Source organism: Chiloscyllium plagiosum, unplaced genomic scaffold (assembly GCF_037043375.1).
Source record: "Chiloscyllium plagiosum isolate Xiang-an unplaced genomic scaffold, Cpla_swu_hap1 HiC_scaffold_10, whole genome shotgun sequence".
Taxonomy (NCBI): Eukaryota; Metazoa; Chordata; class Chondrichthyes; order Orectolobiformes; family Hemiscylliidae; genus Chiloscyllium; species Chiloscyllium plagiosum.
The window spans coordinates 113,045,226-113,064,925 of NW_028270148.1; the positions used below are offsets into that span (position 1 = coordinate 113,045,226).

At 44.4% G+C, this 19,700-nt stretch overlaps 1 protein-coding gene across 3 annotated transcripts in view; it reads left to right on the forward strand.

The window, feature by feature from the left end:
* The window catches only part of macrod2 (mono-ADP ribosylhydrolase 2), a 946,626-nt gene that overhangs the window by 692,091 nt on the left and 234,835 nt on the right, over positions 1 to 19,700 (forward strand). For all 3 annotated transcript variants that reach the window (XM_043696641.2, XM_043696642.2, XM_043696644.2), the window contains exon 9: positions 19,378 to 19,451. In XM_043696641.2, coding sequence (XP_043552576.1) covers positions 19,378 to 19,451 — 74 coding nt within the window. The remainder of the gene's footprint in view (positions 1 to 19,377; positions 19,452 to 19,700) is intronic.

Sequence of the window (19,700 nt, forward strand, 5' to 3'; positions counted from 1 at the left end):
ATTCACTGCGGCTGTTCCGGTGCCATATCAATGCAAGGCATTTTTTTCCTTTTCCTGCATTCATTCAATGTTTTCTTTTGAAATAGATTACTTTCTGGTGTGTAATGGCTACAGGCAAGAACACTTTTTGTCTGTTCCGCGTCACAAAATGATTCTAATTAGTTGCTACTGTACCAAGGCAGAGAGATGTCGGGTTAGGAGAGTGCAATTTGCTGAGCAAATGAATACTTCTTTCTCCCTGTGTGTGTCAAAGTAGTTAGGGAGCAAGCTGCATAGTTTGTCAGTAATTATAAACATGTCATTTATCAACCAGAGCTTTGTCAATGCAGGAAACAAGATGCTTTTCCTGTTGTTGTTTCTTTGGTCACTTCCTTTAGTTGTTTGTACTCCCATTGTGTCCATTATAGCTGTGCTGGATGCTGGATGCTGGATGCTGGATGCTGGATGGGCAGACCCTTACCTTAGATCTGCAGGGCAGAGACTTTCCATTTCATACTTGTTGCAAAATTGAAAGTTATTTTCTTATCAGTACATGATTACATGATGCAAACCTTTCTACACACTGCAGTCATTCTGAACCATCCATTCCCTTTGATGTCCTTACCATGGACATCGAGTGCCATCTGATTGTCCTGTCATAAATTAAGGTGGTTTTGTGAGGGAATGTGCATTGCAAATAATTTCTCATTGATTGTTCCTCCAAGAGAATCCCGCAAATGTTGCCATATGAAAATGGAGCAAAGTTCGACTATTACTGGAGAAGGGCTTACGCTCAAAACCTTGGCTCTCCTGCTCCTCGGATGCTGCCTGACTGACTATGCTATTACCAGCACCACACTTCTTGACTTAGAATCTACAGCCCATCGAAACCAGACCACCCTTTTTAAAGAGCATTCCATCCCATCCCTGTAACCCTGCATTTCCCCTTGGCTAACCCACCATGGGACAACTTAGCATGGCCAATCCACCCGAACCTGCACATCTTTGGGTTGTGGGAGGAAACCCACGCAGATGCGGGGAGAATGTGCAAACTCCACGCAGACAGTTGCCTGAGGCTGGAATCAAACCCAGGTTCCTGGTGCTATGAGGTATCAGTGCTAACCACTGAGCCACCGTGTCACCCAGTTGAGGTGGGCTCATTAAGTACATTCAAGGCTGAGATTATTTGATTTTTAATCAGTGATGGAGTTGAGGTAATCTCATTGAATGGCAAAGCAGATTGGTTGGGAAAGATGGCCTGCATCTGCTCCTGCATCTTATAGTCTGAGCTCTGGAGCAGGTGGGACTTGAACCTGCACCTCCTGGCTCAGAGTTAGGGATGCTACTGCCATGCTGTCAGAGCCGTAAACTCGACAGGGTGCATGTTCAGGAAAATAAACGCTGACACAGCACCACCCTGTTTGACCTTGAAGGAAGAGTCCCATTTCATTCCTTGCTTTCCCTTCAGCAGCTTCTTCAGAGATCTGCTCAGCTGTGCGACCCTGTAGCATTCTTTGTCACTTGCTTGGAAGGCTTCCGAGTATGATTAATGTCCATGAAACCAAAATCAATATTGCGTTTGTTGAAATTGTAAGCTAAATAGATTAAATGGACTCACTGTGATGTACTGCTCCTTTTTGGCTTGACTTGTCCTCTGTCCCATGATTAAAGGCTTCTCAACATGTAAAGGATTACGTGCTTTATTTCCCCGGCCTCCCACTTTGCTCCGCACAGGTTTATAGATAAATAAAATGTGGGGAAAGTTCATAAAATTCTCGTTGGAAGGGACCTGGAAGTATCCTGCTTTCTCTCTCTTTGGGCTTTCAGTCACTGAGGGCCATCAATCACTCTGATTCTGTGGAGTTAAGAAAACGATTAACAGAATGGGTTTAAGCAGCAGTAATACCAAGACGCTGCTAAATGTCAGACCCAATCATACACTCAGACAAGGTGAATTAATTATCAATGGTTTTAACTTTTATTATGGGGAGAATTGAATATTAATAATGAACTCATCCATCCGTGAGCCAATTTACACTGAAAGTAATGCATTTCAGTGATGCATACGCTCCTGAAAAAGTCACCTGTCTGCCTGGAAGGTGTAGAATTAGCACTGACTAACATTTCCAACCTCCTATACTCTCAGAAACAACACTTGATCCTAAAGCATTGTTATTGATCTTTGCGAGTGAGCGCTCCCTGTACCAGCTATTGGGGAAATATACTGTAACGCATTGCACTGGATCATATTGCACCTCTCCTCACTTATAAAAGCAACCTTTTCCAGTTTGACAAAGGTGCTGACGCCTCCACAATTACGGCTAAGCATCCCCAGCTACATGCAAATCCCTTTCGACAAGACCCACTTTCCCGGGCAAAGCATCTGGAGAAGAAAATGCTCAATTTGGCAATTACGTCTTAGTAATGCTGTCGCTGACAGGTGCTGCTGTCACTGCTCCCACTCAGCGGTAAGCAGTGTTTCAGGGAGGACCTGATGACAGTCCCTTTCCCTAAAGGCTAATTGCAATGCCACTGCACAGAGTTGGGGCTCAGCTGCTGCATGTTGTCACTGTGCTCACTGATGCCCTACCTGTCACCTGGTACAAGCTCACCAGAAGACAGATCTGCTGCCACTCTCCTCTTTCCTGGTTGGGATCCACAAGACCTTCTTGGCCTAGGTGAGAGAGAAATATGGTAGTCTAATGAGAAGAGGCTTTCGGTTTTACCAAGATGCACTTTCCTTGCAGGTGCCAGTTATGACAGACATTGTTACAGAGATGACGAGGAGGACCTGGATGCTTGGTCTTACTCCTTTGAGATCCTAAGCTCTTCTCCCACTACGTCCTTACGACATCATGGCACGCTAGCTCAATGGTCAGCACTGCACCAGGGATCTGAGTTGGATTCCACTGTTGGGTGACTGTGTGGAGTTTGCACATTCTCCCTGTGTCTGTGTTGGTTTCCTCCCACAATCCTAAGATGTGCAGGTTAGGTGGATTGGCCATGCTAAATTGCCCATTGTTTCAAGGGATGCGTGGATTAGGTGGGTAATATTGGGTTATAGGGCAGGTCTGGGTGAGAATCTCTTCAGAAGGTTGGGATGGGCCGAATGGCTTGCTTCCACACTCTAGGGATTCTATTCTATTCTGTCATCTTAGTGGGTGATAATAAGGCATTCTTCAGCTCAAACCCCATTCAGAACTGTGCATCCCCGTACAATAGATCAGATAAACTTGAAATAATGACAGAAAACAAAGGCTTCATAAGGAGACTACTTTTGAATCAAAATGCAAAGTGCTGAAGAAACTCAGCAGGTCTGACAGTATCTGTGAAGAGAGAAACAGAATTAATGTTTCAAGTACAGAGATTCTTCTTAAGAACAGATTACATTTGAAAAACTTTAAAGAAAAAGATTTACAAAGATGTTGCCAGGGTTTGAGGATTTGAGAGTTATAGGGAGAGGCTGAATAGGCTAGGGCTGTTTTTCCTGGAGCGTTGGAGGCTGAGGGGTGACCTTATAGAGGTTTATAAAATCATGAAGGGAATGGATAGGGTAAATAGACTAGGTCTTTTCCCTGGGGTGGGGGAGTCCAGAACTAGAGGGCATAGGTTGAGGGTGAGAGGGGAAAGATATAAAAGAGACCTAAGCTGCCAGAGGAAGTGGTGGAGGCTGGTACAATTGTGGCATATAAAAGGCATCTGGATGGGTATATGAATGGGAAGGGTTTGGAGGGATATGGGCCGGGTGCTGGCAGGTGGGACCAGATTGGGTTGGGATATCTGGTCGGCATGGACGGTTGGACCGAAGGGTCTGTTTCTGTGCTGTACATCTCTATGACTCTATAACTCTAAGTTTAGAAGTTTGTTGGGTTGGACTTATTCTGTTAAACTTAAGTCCTACATAGCCTAGATTACCAATGAGTTATCTTCATTAGTCTGATGACAGGCTTTCATTTCCCCCGACCCCCCCCCCCCCCTTCCCCCCACCAAAAGAATGTAAAATCAATTTTTGTCATTTTGGTTAGAAGGTTAATTTGTTCACCTTCAGGTGATTAAGGAAGCAATTTGTGACATCTCTGCATAATTTATACATCACTTCTTCAGTAAAAATGGATTTGGTTCATTCTCCAAAACCTCATTTACAGAGTTATGGAGTCATATAGCACAGAAGAGGCCTTTCGGCCCATTGAGTCTGCACCTATCGACACAAAACCCACTTGGCCCGTAGCCTTGAAGAGTATTTCAAGGGCCCATCTATGTACTTTAGAAGAACCATGATCATTCAGGAGAGGATAGTTCCTGGTTGTGGATTTCCCCTCCTGATTGTTCAGCATATACAATGTAGCGGTTTGCTGAACCGTAGAGAGCTGTAATGCGCCAGGTTTAATTTGAGAACACAGTTAGCTGATCTTACCGGGGGCAGAACACTGCAGGTGATCTCATCCACCCTGCACTGGCCAAGGGGGAGATTTCATCCCATCTCCTCACTCCTCAATGTTATTCAAAAAGATTCCCTCCCGCCCTTTGCTATAAAGTGCACAATAAAGTATACAAGATGTGGGTCAATTCCCCTGTACCTGCCGAAACATCTTATTCAGAGAGTCTCATGGTGAATTCCCATACAGTCATAGTCAAAGAGGGGACAGTCTATCAAGTCTGCATTGGTCAGAAACAAGACAGCTGTTCTCAGCTCATTTCTCAGCACTTGGCTCACAGCTTTGTTTTCTTGGCATTGTAAGTGTGCATCTAAATGCTTCTTAATTATCCAACGTCACTATCTCCATCATTCCTGCAAATGCACTGGAGTTGACTGAGACAGACAGTCAGCAGCTTTAAACCTGGAGGGTTCCTGCCTTTCCCATTCTTACAGGCAGTGAGTTCCAGACTCCCCCCACCCTCTGGGTGAAAGAGAACTTCCTCCCGTCTCCCTTAAACCTCCTGTCCCTTACCTTAAATCTATTCCCCCCCCCCCCCCTCCCCCGTCTCCCCCCCCTCCGACCCTGGTCACTGATCCCTCCACCAAAGGGAGAAATTTCTTCCTTTCTCCTCTGTCTATGTCCCTCGTAGTTTTGAACATTTAAACCACAGTCTCCACTGCTGCAAGGAAAACAACCCCAGTCTGTCCAATCTCTCTTCATTACCGAAGCGCTCAACTCCCAGGCAATGTCCTGGTAAATCCCCTCTGCACCCTCTCCAGTGCGATCACATCCCTCCGATAATGTGGATTCCAATTTATCCTCCAAATGATTCTCCACTTTCCCTTGTTTCATAAAAAGCCAAGCTGCCATTGTCCCAGAGGAGCCTAAGGCTGCTCTCTCATTAGGAGCAGCACATGAGGAGTTTGACCTAAGGGTCACCACACTTCAGACAAAGCAGTGGGGTCACGATTGTGGGAGCTTTGTGGTGTCCTCAGCCGGTGTGGGAAGAAACCTTGAGTCTTGGCTTGACAGAATGAGTCTTGAGTCGAAAAGTGTGGTGTTGGTAAAGCACAGCAGGTCAGTCAGCATCCGAGGGGCAGGAGGGTCAGGAGCTACTGGTACATTCCTGATGAAGACCTTACGCCTGAAACATCGATTCTCCTGCTCCTCGGATACTGCCTGATATGCTGTGCTTTTCCAGCAATACACTCTCAACTCTGACTCCAGCATCTGCAGTCCTCACTTTCTCATAGAAAGAGTCTTTCCACCCTGCTGTGGGCTATTTTACTCCTGGAATGAGAAGGAGGTGTTATGGCAGGTGAAAGTGGGCAGCGTAGCTATCAGTGCTTCAAGTGAGTAGGCAGCGCAGTGAGCATGCAGGGTTAGAGCTTTCAGGGAGTGGAGTGAGGCTAGATGTTGCAGGCAGGAGTGAGAGAGGTGGAGTATGTGGCCTGCTAGGAGATGGGTGCTGTACCTGAGACATACCGGAGAGAAGATGGTGGAACTTATGCTGATGGGGTGGGGCAAGTCGATGAGGCAATCCACCAGACCTCTAGTAGTCTGGGAGAGATTGCAGGGTGGGTAGGTGGTAGGTGAGTTGACCTTGAACTGTATTGACACTGCCAGTAATTGCAAAAGTGGAAAGTGTTCCATTCTCAGGCTTGGCATCACTCATCTTAATGAGCATAGAAACGAGAACGCAAACTCAATATAACCTAACTGTGCAGTGAATGTAAAATCTCTGTGCATTGGGAAGCTCATTCAGAATGCAATGTTTATATTATTGGTATGCGACCGAAAATATCTCTGAATTAATGCTGTGGGACTGTTATGCTATGCTGCGAGCTGTGTTGTATTGAAAGGTTTCAGTCCTGTTTCACTGCCTTGTCTCTGACCCTCAGCTTTGCTCGAGAATCATCGACACTGTTCAGTGCTTTTTGTCCTCTTCAGTATTCTGAGCAGGCACACACTGCAGCAAACTGGACCTGCACTCCTCTCATTACCTCACTGGGGCCTTTCTTTTTTATCTTCAGTGAAATTGAGCTTTTTGTCAAAAATTGTCCGAGCTGCTCACAAAATCAGTTCTCAGGGAGGCACCAGCAGTGACTTTTCTCTCGAGCGATTTGATTCTCGCACGTTCTCTGAGATTGCAGTGTGCACAAATGAAGGACAGGAGAGTCAGTCTTCGGCTGATGGACTCAGTGTTGAAGTAGCTACGCTGCTGCCCATCACATTTTGCAGAGAGGCTGTGCTGAAACGTGTAATTGTCAGACGCAGCTTTCGAGTGCGCCTCCAGAGATAAAGATTGAAAGTGGATATTCTGATGAAAAGTTAATCCGGGCAGAATTGATTCATGAGTTTGCAATGAAACTTGTTAAAAATCATATATGAGAGCTATAGTGGGGATTGCATTATGAGTTTGACAGACACTTTCTTGTCTTTATCCAGGATTGTCAGTGATTAAAACGGAGGGTTGTTTCCAGGAAAATGTTTATTTTTGATAATTCTTCTTAATATTCCTTACAACTTTGAACAAAAGGCTTTCCACTTAGAGGAGTTGTGTTTCTCAGCAGCCAGACAAATTTTATTTTGGGTGAATTTATTAGAATGCAAGGTATTTGCTCATGTCAAGATCTCCTGTTTGGATCTTTTTCTTTCATGAGGGTTTCTCTAGCCAGACCAGTATTTATTGCCTCATCCGTAATTGCCCAGAGGGCAGTTAAGAGTCAACCACATTGCTGTGGGTCTGGGGTCACATGTAGGCCAGACCAGGTAAGGATGGCAGATTCCTCTTCTCAAGGGCATTAGTGAACCAGATAGGTTTTTCAGTACAATCGGCAATAGGTTTATGGTCATAATTAGACTCTTATTTCCAGATTATTAGATCCCCTTGCAGCGAAGGTGCTGGATTGCTAATACAGAGCTCTGCACTGATTCAGTGGTGTTGTGAAAGATAACTGAGGAGCAGCTTGGAGGCACAGTGTGATGGAACTTGCAGTGTCATGGATAGGACAAGAGCTAGGATCCTGACTGCAGGCTCGCACTAAATGTAGGCTCCATTCCCTGTCGCATTGTGGTAGGTCAGTTCGAAACTAATCTCGGTGACAATGGAGCTTGCATCAATTGGTGTAACAACCCATTTGGTTCACTCTTGCCTTCCTTATCTGCCATCCTTATCTGGTCTGGCCTACACAAGACTCCAGATCCACTGCAATCCATGGTTGTCTCTGAACTGCCCTCTGAAATGGATTCAAAAGCAGAAATTGCGAGAAAAGCTCAGCAGTATCTGGCAAAATCTGTGGAGATTTTCCAGCAATTTCTGTTTTGGTTCCTAGTTTACAGCATCCTCGGTTTTTATTTTAAGGTTTTCACTCCGTAATGGGCTAGCGGGCCATTCACTTCAAGGGGCAGTTAGGGATGGGCATCAAATGCTGGCCTTGCCAGTGATATCTGACACCCATAATAAAAACAAGGGAGAAGTTGGCTGAAGAGAGACGTTCTCAGAAACCTCGGGCTATTTTGCCTGTCCTTTATCTTGACTGTATTTCGTATGTAGGATACCTGGACAGGGGGAAGAGAGAAATTAGTGACCGAAACATATAATTGTCTTATGTTTTGGGAAAGCAGATCTCAGGATATAAGAACACATAAAAAAAACAGGCGTACGCAGGAGTGTTGGTTAGCGTCACGAAATACATTGAAGTGCTTGTTAGAAAATTAAAACCAATCTGCTTTGAACCTCAAGCTTGAGTGAGCTGCTGTTACTGCAGCCTTCCGAATGTTCTCATTTCCAGAATCAGCAGTCTCTCTGATCTCCCTCAATGAGATTGCCAATTTAGCATCAATTTATGTTGAATTGCAGGGGAATAGGGTTGGGGCTGCCAGAACAGATTCTGTGATCGAGATTTTTAATCCCATTACTGTGCAAGACTTCTGTCGAGATTTTCACAAAGGACAGAGTGTCGCCGTGTCTGAAAAATAAACAAAGCAAGCTAAATTTGTCATGATTACAAAGCTCTGTTTTCTTGGATGCTAAATTGAAGTGTGATGAGGTCAGAATGCCTTGTCTCACTGTCTTTGACCTTGCATTGCAATCCAAGACAACAGGCTAAATCTGTGCTGGGAATGCAGAAACTCAGTACACATGAGACATAAAGGACTGATAAAGATTATGTATAAAAACAAAATACTGTGGACTCTGGAAATTGGAAGCATGCACAGTGAATGCTGGAAGAACTGAGCAGGTCTGGCGGCACCTGTAGAGAGTCTCGCTGAGGAGATGCCAGTGTTGGACTGGTGTGGACCAAGTTAAAAATCACACAACATCAGGTTACAGTCCAACAGATTTATTTGGAAGTACGAGCTTTCGGAGCACTGCTCCTTCGTCAACAACCTGTTACCTGATGAAGGAGCGGCGCTCTGAAAGCTAGTGCTTCCAAATAAACCTGTTGGACTATAACCTGATGTTGTGCCATTTTTAACTCTGAAGAAAGTGTGAGAGAGAGAGAGACAGAGACAGAGACAGAGACAGACAGACAGAGTTGACATTTCGAGTCCAGTCCGACTCTTCTTCAGAACAATGAGTAGTTTGTGTTATTCTGTGCAAAGATCTGTTGAAGCAATCACATTTGAACAAGGCAAAAGTGAGGACTGCAGATGCTGGAGATCAGAGTCAAGATGAGAGTGGGGCTGGAAAAGCACAGCAGGTCAGGCAGCATCTGAGGAGCAGGAAAATCGACGTTTCGGACACAAAGCCTTCATCATTCCTGATGGAGGGGTCCTGCCCGAAACGTCGATTTTCCTGCTCCTCGGATGCTGCCTGACCTGCTGTGCTTTTCCAGCCCCACTCTCATCTTGACACTTGAACGAGGATCTGAAATGCGAATGACAGTACATAAGGGGATGGAGCACCTTATTTGTGAAAAGGAGCCAACATTCTCAGGGCCAGCAAAATAAAACAAAGAATTGTGGAAGCCTGGAATAAAACAGAAGTTGCTGGAGAAATTCAGCAGGTCTGGCAGCATCTGTGGAGATGCACAATGTTAACTTTGTTTTCTCTCATCAAGGAAGAGTATATCGGTGGACAGTCACAGTCCAGAGACTTTTATTTATATTTGCAATCATGTATTTTATTCAAAATTATCGATAAGTGCATTACAGAAAAGTTGAAGACAAGTGATAGATGGAAAACAATAAGGGAAAATCATGGATTATGCACTTTGGTAGGAAAAGGAGTGTAGACTATTTTCTAAGCGGGGAAAGGCTTCGGAAATCTGAAGCACAAAGAGACTTGGGAGTCCCACTTCGAGATTATCCAGGTTAACATGCAGATTCAGTTGGCGGATAGGAAGGATGAGGGAACATCTGATTGAAACTTATACAGAATACTGAGAGGCCTGGAGAGGGTGGATGTGGAGAAGATGCTTCCAGTAGTAGGAGAGACTAGGATCTGAAGGCACAGCCTCAGAATAAAAGGATGACACTTCAGAACTGAAATGAGAAGGGATTTCTTCAGCCAGTAATAAAACCATAGCGATGTACAGCACAGAACCAGACCCCTTCAGTTCAACTCATCCATGCCAACCAGATATCCTCAATGAATCCAGGCCCATTTGCCAGCAATTGGCCCAATTCCCTCTAAGCCCTGAATCTGTGCAGAGGGTTGCAGAGGCCAAGTCATAGAGATGTACAGCATGGAAACAAACCTGTTGGTCCAAACTGTCCACGCCGACCAGATATCCCAACCCAATCTAGTCCCACCTGCCAGCACCCGGCCCATATCCCTCCAAACTGTTCCTATTCATATACCCATCCAAATGATTCTTAAACATTGTAATTGTACCAGCTCCACCACTTCCTCTGGCAGCTCATTCCATACACGTACCACCCTCTGTGTGAAAAAGTTGCCCCTTAGGTCTCTCTTATATCTTTCCCCTCTCACCCTAAACCTATGCCCTCTAGTTCTTGACCCCGCGGCCCCAGGGAAAAGACTTTGCCTATTTACCCTATCCATGTCCCTCATAATTTTGTAAACCTCTATAAGGTCACCTCTCAGCCTCCGACGCTCCAGGGAAAACAGCCCCAGCCTGTTCAGCCTCTCCCTATAGCTCAAATCCTCCAACCCTGGCAACATCCTTGTAAATCTTTTCTGAACCCTTTCAAGTTTCACAACAGCTTTCCAATAGGAAGGAGACCATAATTGCACGCAATATTCCAACAGTGGCTTGACCAATGTCCTGCACAGCTGCAACATGACCTCCCAACCCCTGTACTCAATACTCTGACCAACAAAGGAAAGCATACCAAACGCCTTCTTCACTATCCTATCTACCTGCGATTCCACTTTCAAGGAGCTATGAACCTGCACTCCAAGGTCTCTTTGTTCAGCAACACTCCCTCGGACCTTACCATTAAGTGTATAAGTCCTACTAAGATTTGCTTTCCCAAAATGCAGCACATCGCATTTATCTGAATTAAACTCCATCTCAGCCCATTGGCCCATCTGATCAACATCCCTTTGTAATCTGAGGTAACCCTCTTCGCTGTCTACTTCACCTCCAATTTTGGTGTCATCTGCAAACTTACTAACTGTACCTCTTATGCTCACATCCAAATCATTTATGTAAATGACAAAAAGTAGAGGACCCAGCACCAATCCTTGTGGCACTCCACTGGTCACAGGCCTCCAGTCTGAAAAACAACCCTCCACCACCACCCTCTGTCTTCTACCTTTGAGCCAGTTCTGTATCCAAATGGCTAGTTCTCCCTGTATTCCATAAGATCTAACCTTGCTAATCAGTCTCCCATGGGGAACTTTGTCGAATGCCTTACTGAAGTCCATATCGATCACATATACCGCTCTGCCCTCATCAATCCTCTTTATTAGTTCCTCAAAAAACTCAATCAAGTTTGTGAGACATGATTTCCCAAGCTCAAAACCATGTTGACTATCCCTAATCAGTCCTTGTCTTTCCAAATACATGTACATCCTGTCCCTCAGGATTCCCTCCAACAACTTGCCCACCACCGACATCAGGCTCACTGGTCTATAGTTCCCATTGAGTGCCTTTAAGACCAAGATAGATAGGTTCTTGATTGGTAAGGGAATCAAGGGTTACAGGGAAGAGGCTGGAGGATGGGGTTGAGGAACATGTCACCCATGATTGAATGGTGGAGTAGATCCGATGGGCTGAATGGCCTAATTCTGCTCCTTTTCCTTCTGGTCTAAGTCAGATATTGCAGAAGATCCAATGAAAACTCATAGTGTGTACACCTGTTGTTTAGAGAGAATTGGTTGAATTAACTCCATTTCACTTCATCACTTCAGGGGTCCCTTTTTAGTGTGAATTGTCAGGGTGGAACTAGGGGGGAGGAAATGCTGAATTGAGTCAATCAAGTCTACATATAGACAAGCCACCAAAATACAAACAATTGAATAAGAATAATAACAGGAGCAGGCAATTCGGCCCCTCAAACCTGTTCCCCCATTTAATAGGATTGTGGCTGATTCAACATTCCTCACATCCACTTTCCTGCTCTTTTCCCTTAACACTTTATTCCCTGACTGATCAAGAATCTATCTACCCAGCCTTAAATATATACAAGGACTTTACCCCCACAGCTCTCTGTGACAAGGAGTTCCAAAGACTCTCAACCCTCTGAGAGAAGAAATTCCTCCCCATCTCCGTCTGAAATTGGTGCCCCTTTATTCTGAGACTGTACCCTCTGGTCCTAGCCTCTCCCATGAGGGGAAACGTCCTCTCAGTATTGACCCTGTCAAGCCCCTTAAGAATCCAATATGTCTCAATGAGATCACCTCTTATTCTTCGAAACTTCAGTGAGTAGAATCCCAGCCAGTTTAACCTTTGCTTATAAGACAATCCCTCTCATACTAGGGATCATCCTCATGTACCTTCCCTGATCTGCCTCCAATTAATTATTTTTTTCTTAAATAAGAGGTCCAAAACTGTTCTCAGTACGCCAGACATGGTCTTCCAGCACCTTGTACAGTTGCAGTAAGACTTCCCCACTCTTATACTCCAGTCCCCTTGAAATGAGAACCAACATTTCATGAGCCTGCCTAATTACCTGCTGCACCTATGTGCTAACTTGATGTGTTTAATGTACAAGTTCCCCCCCCCACCCCGTCCCTTTGTGTTGCAGCTGTCTGCAGTCTTTCTACATTTAAGTAATAATGTTCTTTGTTCTCCCTTCCAGAATGAAGAACTTCACATTTTCCCACATTATTCTCTACTTGCCAACATTTTGCGCACTCACTTAACCTATCAATATTTCCCTGTATGCTGTTTGTGTCCCACTCATTCCTGATGAAGGGCTCCTGCACGAAACGTCGATTTTCCTGCTCCTCGGTTGCTGCCTGACCTTCTCTGTGCTTTTCCAGCACCACGCTCTCAACTCCCTCTCATAACGTGCCTTTCACCTATTTTTGTGTCGTCTGCAAATTTGTTTACAGTACATTCACTTCCTTCCTCCAAGCCATTAATATGCATTGATGACAGTTGCGGTCTCAGCACTGATCCCTGTGGAACCCACTGGTTATGGGTCGCCAATTGGAAACAAACCCCTCCCTCTGACTCGCAGTTTCCTGCCCATCAGCCAATTCTCTATCCATGCCAATATACTACCTCCAACACCATGGGCTCATATCTCATGAAGAAACTTTTGGTGGGATCCCTTGTCGAATGCCTTCAGGAAGTCCAAATACAACATATCTACTGGTACCCCTCTATCCACTGTGGTGCATGAGTCTAACACAGAAAATGCTGGAGAAACTCAGCAGCACCTGAGAAGAAAGAAAGTTAATATTTCAAGTCCAGTATCACTCAGAGTACTAGAGAAGAATCACACTGGACTCAAAACATTAACTCTGGTTTTCTCTCCACAGATGCTACGGAACCTGCTGAGTTTCTCCAGCATTATCTGGAATCGTTTCAGATTTCCAGCATCTGAGGTACTTTGCTTTTATGGGCATCGAAAGGTTCCTATCTGGATGCATCACAGCAATACTATGGCAACTGCTGTTCCCAACACTGCAAGACATACAGAGAGCTGTGAACTCAGCCCAGTCCATAAGGCAAACTAGCCTCCAATCCCCATTGGCTCCATCTATACGTCCTACTGCCTTGGGAAAGCAACTGACATCATCAAAGATCCCTCCCATCCCAGTTATACTCTCTTCCACCATCTTCCATTGGGCTGAAGATACAAACATTTGCATACACGTTTGAAGAGATTCAGGAACAGCTTCTTCCCCGTTGTTATCAGACTTTTGAATGGACCTCTTTAATATTAATATTGATCTCTCTCTGCACCTTCTCGGCAGCTGGAACACCTCGTTCTGTTACCCTGCTGCACTTGTATAGCACCATCTGCCTGTAAAGCACATAAGACAGCACTTTTCACTGTACCTTGCTACATGTGACTGTAACAAATCAAATCAAATCTAATCTAATGCATCACCGATAGCCTGACATAATCACCATAGGTGAATTGGAGATGCCGGTGTTGGACTGGGGTATACAAAGTTAAAAATCACACAACACCAGGTTATAGTCCAACAGGTTTAATTGGAAGCACTAGCTTTCGGAGCGACGCTCCTTCATCAGGTGATTGTGGAGGGCACAATTGTAAGACACAGAATTTATAGCAAAAGTTTACAGTGTGATGTAACTGAAATCATACATTGAAAAATACCTTGATTGTTTGTTAAGGCTCTCATCTGTTAGAATGACCATGATAGTTTCACTTCTTTCATATGTAAATCACAAAACGTTTTTTTAAAAGTTACATTCTCAGGTTAACTGCTTTTAAAAAAAGATGAGAGCCTTAACAGACAATCAAGGTATTTTTCAATGTATAATTTCGGTTACATCACACTGTAAACTTTTGCTATAAATTCTGTGTGTTACAATTGTGCCCTCCACAACCACCTGATGAAGGAGTGGCGCTCCGAAAACTAGTGATTAGATTAGATTACTTACAGTGTGGAAACAGGCCCTTCGGCCCAACAAGTCCACACTGACCCGCCGAAGCGCAACCCACCCATACCCCTACATCTACCCCTTACCTAACACTACTGGCAATTTAGCATGGCCAATTCACCTGACCTGCACATCTTTGGACTGTGGGAGGAAACCGGAGCACCCGGAGGAAACCCACGCAGACACGGGGAGAATGTGCAAACTCCACACAGTCAGTCGCCTGACTCGGGAATTGAACCCGGGTCTCTGGCGCTGTGAGGCAGCAGTGCTTCCAATTAAACCTGTTGGACTATAACCTGGTGTATTGTGGTTTGTAACCATAGGTGAAGGGCATTTTCCCAGAAGATAAGACCAGTAAAACTGCTAATGACATGTCCTGGTCTGGTCGCCTTTTATGCATCAGAATGAAGCTGTAGTGTATTCATCTCCAAGTGTTACTGGGTTTTTTTCAATGGATGTTTCTTCTGGGTTAGCAGTAACTTTGGGGAAAGTCATTTTGCAGAGTAAGGCCGGTGAACCAAAAGATTTTGCCATTTGATTGGCAATTGAATTTTTCAAGCTATTTTCAGGTATCCGTAAGTGACAGTCCTTTCCTTAATTTAAAAATAAGTCATTCGAGCAGTTCAACACTGACTTTGAAATAATTAAGTACATCATAAAATTAATTCAGGTTCCAGATACATGGGCCTGACATTTTGATATATCTAAGTACAAGCCCATGGGATTGTAGCTGTCCACACAAAGTAATTATTTGAGACAAAACTGGTAATCACAGAAGTTAATTACATGTAGTGTTTAAATTAGTTTGATACGGTGAGTTTCAGATGGTCTAACTTTTACTGATAACGTGCATCATTTAAATGTTTGCAGTAGAAGTGACAAAAATATGTTGAATTAAACCATGTACTTACATAGCATCATGACAAACATCCTTTCCAGGCTTTAATGTGCAAATTGTAGGGAACAAGGCAAAGAATGGCTGAGAGAAAGTGAGGAGTGCAGATGCTGGAGATGAGATTCGAGAGTGTGGTGCTGGAAAAAACACAGCAGGTCAGGCAGCATCCGAGGAGCAGGCGAATCGATATTTCGGGCAAAAGGGTTTCCTGATGAAGGGCTTTTGCCCGAACTGTTGATTCTCCTGCTCTTCGGATGCTGCCTGACCTGCTGTGTTTTTCCAGCACCACACTCTTGATATCGTACTTACACCTTGCCACCAGAGGAGGTGCCCAAATGTTCCCACTAATGGATGCTGGTCCTGTAGTGTGACGTGTTTATACAATCAGCCTCCATTGTACATAGAGGTACGGGAATTGGCAACTGGAAAAGTCAGCAGGAAGATCTTATAGCGTATCAAGGACATTTTGAGATTTCAGCAAACACCCTTTTATTGATTAAATCCTGTTGCATTGACACAGGTTCACTATTGACATTAAATGTCATGCTCTGTCAGGAACTGGTTGTTAATTGTTTCTATGAATCAGCGTGATGGAATGGACAACTCAGCAATTTCGCTCAAACTAACCACTCAGTTCCAGAGGAAATTGCCAGATTCCTGAAACTGATCTTCAAAGCTTGTCCTTTCTCTAGTGCGGTCGACCCAGCAGTGGCTGGATATTCTGAATGAATAAGCGTACACAGAAGTTTCAGGATTAACAATGTTCAGCAGTTCTCAAAGGAATGTTTCCAATATTCTGGGTCAATTCGGGAACAAGTTGGAAGGAGTCTGTGATGGGTCCCATGCCACAACATTGGCGTTTGCTTGAGAACTCCACTACCACCTACATTTAGCTCCTTTGAGATTCACAGATGTTGGCACTGCTGAAATTATAATGAAGGGATTTACTCCATATGTAAGCAGAGATTAAGCACCTTGCATCTGAACATATTGATTTCCTTTGCCTACTGAAACACAGACTATGGCTTGAATGAGCGAAGAATGGTATTGTAGGTTTCCTATACAATAGAATAATAATTTCATTTTAACACCAGGTTGACCTGCTTCAATCTCATTAATGAATTGATTTTTTTTTTGTTTAAACAATTTCAATATAAGCAGTTTTGTTTCACAAGTCGCAATTGTTAATTGAAATGCTTTGAGTTTTTTTAAATGTTGAAGGTACGGTACAAGTTAAAGTTAGTGTTGAATTGTGCGCATCGCATAGAAATGTTAAAGGGGTCCTTCACTGTTAGTCCACATTTTAAAACTGGATCACCTTTATAAAGTCAGTGGATTTCTCCTTGTTCTGACTTAGCAGATGAGCATGGAGGCACTAACCACACACAATAGATTGGTTAACACGAGAACATGTATGTTAATTTATTGAGGATTTGAGAAGTGTTACACAGGTGGAGAACTTGTTCACATGTCTGACACAGACTCAATAACTTTGTACATTAGATCATTTGCCAGCTAGCGATGTGTATCAAAAACAGAAGCATGCCCACTCAAAGGTACATCACAACAACAGCATCAACAGATTCTTGAGCCTCATGGTAACAGTACTGAGGAGGTACCACAAGGTGCAGTGGGGAAAGGCCACTGTCTGAGGTCATTCCACTAAAGTTAAATGACATTTGTTCAGTTATTGGACCCTCCTTGTGCTTCAAATGCTTGTAAATATAATCTTGTGCAAGAGACACTTTTGGTTTTTTTGTTGGAAAGAGTCAAACTCCAGTGTTTGTTTGGTTTCTTGATATGCTATTGTACAAAACCGAACTGCATTTGTGACCAAGTATACACAAACATAAGTATATAAGTTTGCTCGCTGAACTGGAAGCTTTGTTTTCAGACGTTTCGTCACCGTGAATAGGTAACATCATCAGTGAGAGTTTCCTGGAAATGAGATCACCCACCTTAAGAAACCAAGACCTATAATTAGAGAGATGGGACATAGCACAAGGGCTTCACCGGAGACTCTCACTGATGATGTTACCTAGTCATGGTGACAAAAGGTCTGAAAACAAACCTTCCAGCTCAGTGAGCTAACTTACATACTTATCATCAACCTGAACTATAAATCTTCTTAAAAATCGCGATATACAAAGATATTTTTATGAATAACGTATGTTTTGAAATTAAAAAAAAGGACAGTGTCTATCCTGTTTGTCTGTCAGATGAGACTTTAAACCGAGATCCCAAACTGCTCAAAAACAAGAAAACAAGTTGCTGGAGAAACTCAGCAGATCTAGGAGAAAGTGAGGACGGCAGATGCTGGAGATCAGAGTCAAAGGTGTGGTGCTGGAAAAGCACAGGTCAGGCAGCTTTCGAGGAGCAGGAGAGTTGACGTTTCAAGCATGAGCTCTTCATCAGGAATGTTGGGGGGGACAGGGGGGGCTAGGAGATAAATTGGAGGGTGGTGGGGCTTGGGGGAGGGTGGCTGGGAAAGCGATAGGGAGATGAAGGTGGGTGGTGATGGTGATAAGTCAGAGTGGAGGATGGAGCGGAGTTGAAAAGGACGACAGGTAGGACAGTTCAAGAGGGTGGTGCCGAGTTGGAGGGTTGGATCTGGGATAAGGTGGGGGGGGCGGGGGGGGGGGGGGAGGGCAGATGAGGAAATTGGTGAAATCAACATTGACGCCGTGTATTTGGAGGGTCCAAAGGCGGAAGATGAGGAATTCTTCCTCAAGGCGTCAGATGGCTAGAATTTGGCGGTGGAGGAGGCACAGGTCTTGCATGCCCTTGACAGAGTTGGAGAAGGTGTTAAAGTGTTCGGTCACAGGGTGGTGGGGTTGTTTAGTACGTGTGTCCCAGAGATGTTCTCTGAAACGTTCTGCAAGTTGGCGTCCTGTCTCCCCTATGTAGAGTAGACCACATTGAGAGCATTGGACACAGTAGATGAGGTGTTTGGATGTGCAGGGAAATCTCTGCTGGATGTGGAAGGATCCTTTGGGGCCTTGGATGGAGGTGAGGGGGGAGGTGTGGGCTCAGGTTTTACACCTCTTGCAGTGGCAGGGGAAGGCGCCGGGAGTGAAGGGTGAGTGGGGGGGGGGGTGCAGCATGGACCTAGCGAGGTGGTTGTGGAGGAAGTGGTCTCTGCGGAATACTGAAACTCAGCAGGTCTGGCAGCATCCGTGGAGAGAGAAACAGAGTTAACGTTGTGAGTCCAGTGATGCTTCTTCAAACTCTGCTCTCCCAGTTCAACATAATCATTCTCATCTTGCTATTTAGGTGAAGGGCTAATTAAATCCTCCATGAATCCTACAACAATGCTTATCTTCTGTCACCATCCTAACAAACAGATCATCCTGTCATTATCACAGTGCTTTTAGAGGGAGCTGTTCACTGTGTTTTCTACATTGCAACAATTACAACAGTTGAAAAATATTTTATCGACTTCTGGTGATTGTGAAAGGTGCTATAGAAATTCATAAGAAATCAGAGCAGGAGTAGACCATCTGGACCATCTACTCTGCCTTTCCATAAGATTGCGGGTTTTTTCAGGGTTATTTTTACTGTTTGCAAAAATACTCACGAGCTGACAAAACACTGCTTTCCTGATTGAAACTGTACAACTGCTGAAGCCTACCCTGCAGCCAATACTTTCCTTCTTTGAGCTCCTCACACTCTTCACCCTCGATTAAGGGAGAAAGTGGGGACTGCAGATCCTGGAGATCAGAGACGAGAGTGTGGCGCTGGAAAAGCACAGCTGGTCAGGCAGCATCTGAGGAGCAGGAAAATTGATGTTTCAGGCATAAGCTTTTCGTCAGGAATTGAAGAGCTAATGCTTGAAATGTCGGCTCTCCCGCTCCTCGGACACTGCATGACCGGCTGTGCGTTTCCAGTGCCACGCTTTTTCACACTCCAATAAGGAGTGACTTGATTGGGTTTGCACACTTATAAATCGGATTGTGGAGCAATTGTTTGTGGAGAAACAAAAGATTGATATCTTCCACTTTACCGTATCAAATATTTGATATCTGAGTGAATAAAAATAAAACTATTTTGGAAATGAAAACAGAAATCTTTTCTTATCTTGCAGGCTTTCCTCAGGACGATGCAGCTGAGATCGCGGTGTCGACTGTGAAAGAATGGCTGACTGAGAAACAAGCTTTGGTATGTAATGTTTGTATGTTCCTCGGGAGAATTTGACCAGCGAACTATCAAACTGCTTTACATCATGGGTCGATTGTTTTGTGAATTGAGTTCTGCATTGGCTGAACCCAGCGTGGTTACTGAGGCTTGAGACCTTTAGTGGTCAGTCCTAGCGGGGAGTTTACCAAATGAATTCTGAAGTGGTTACATTGAAGAGTCTTTCGGTCATCAATCTTAGAGGTAGGCGCCCTCGGGTGTTAAGTGATTGAA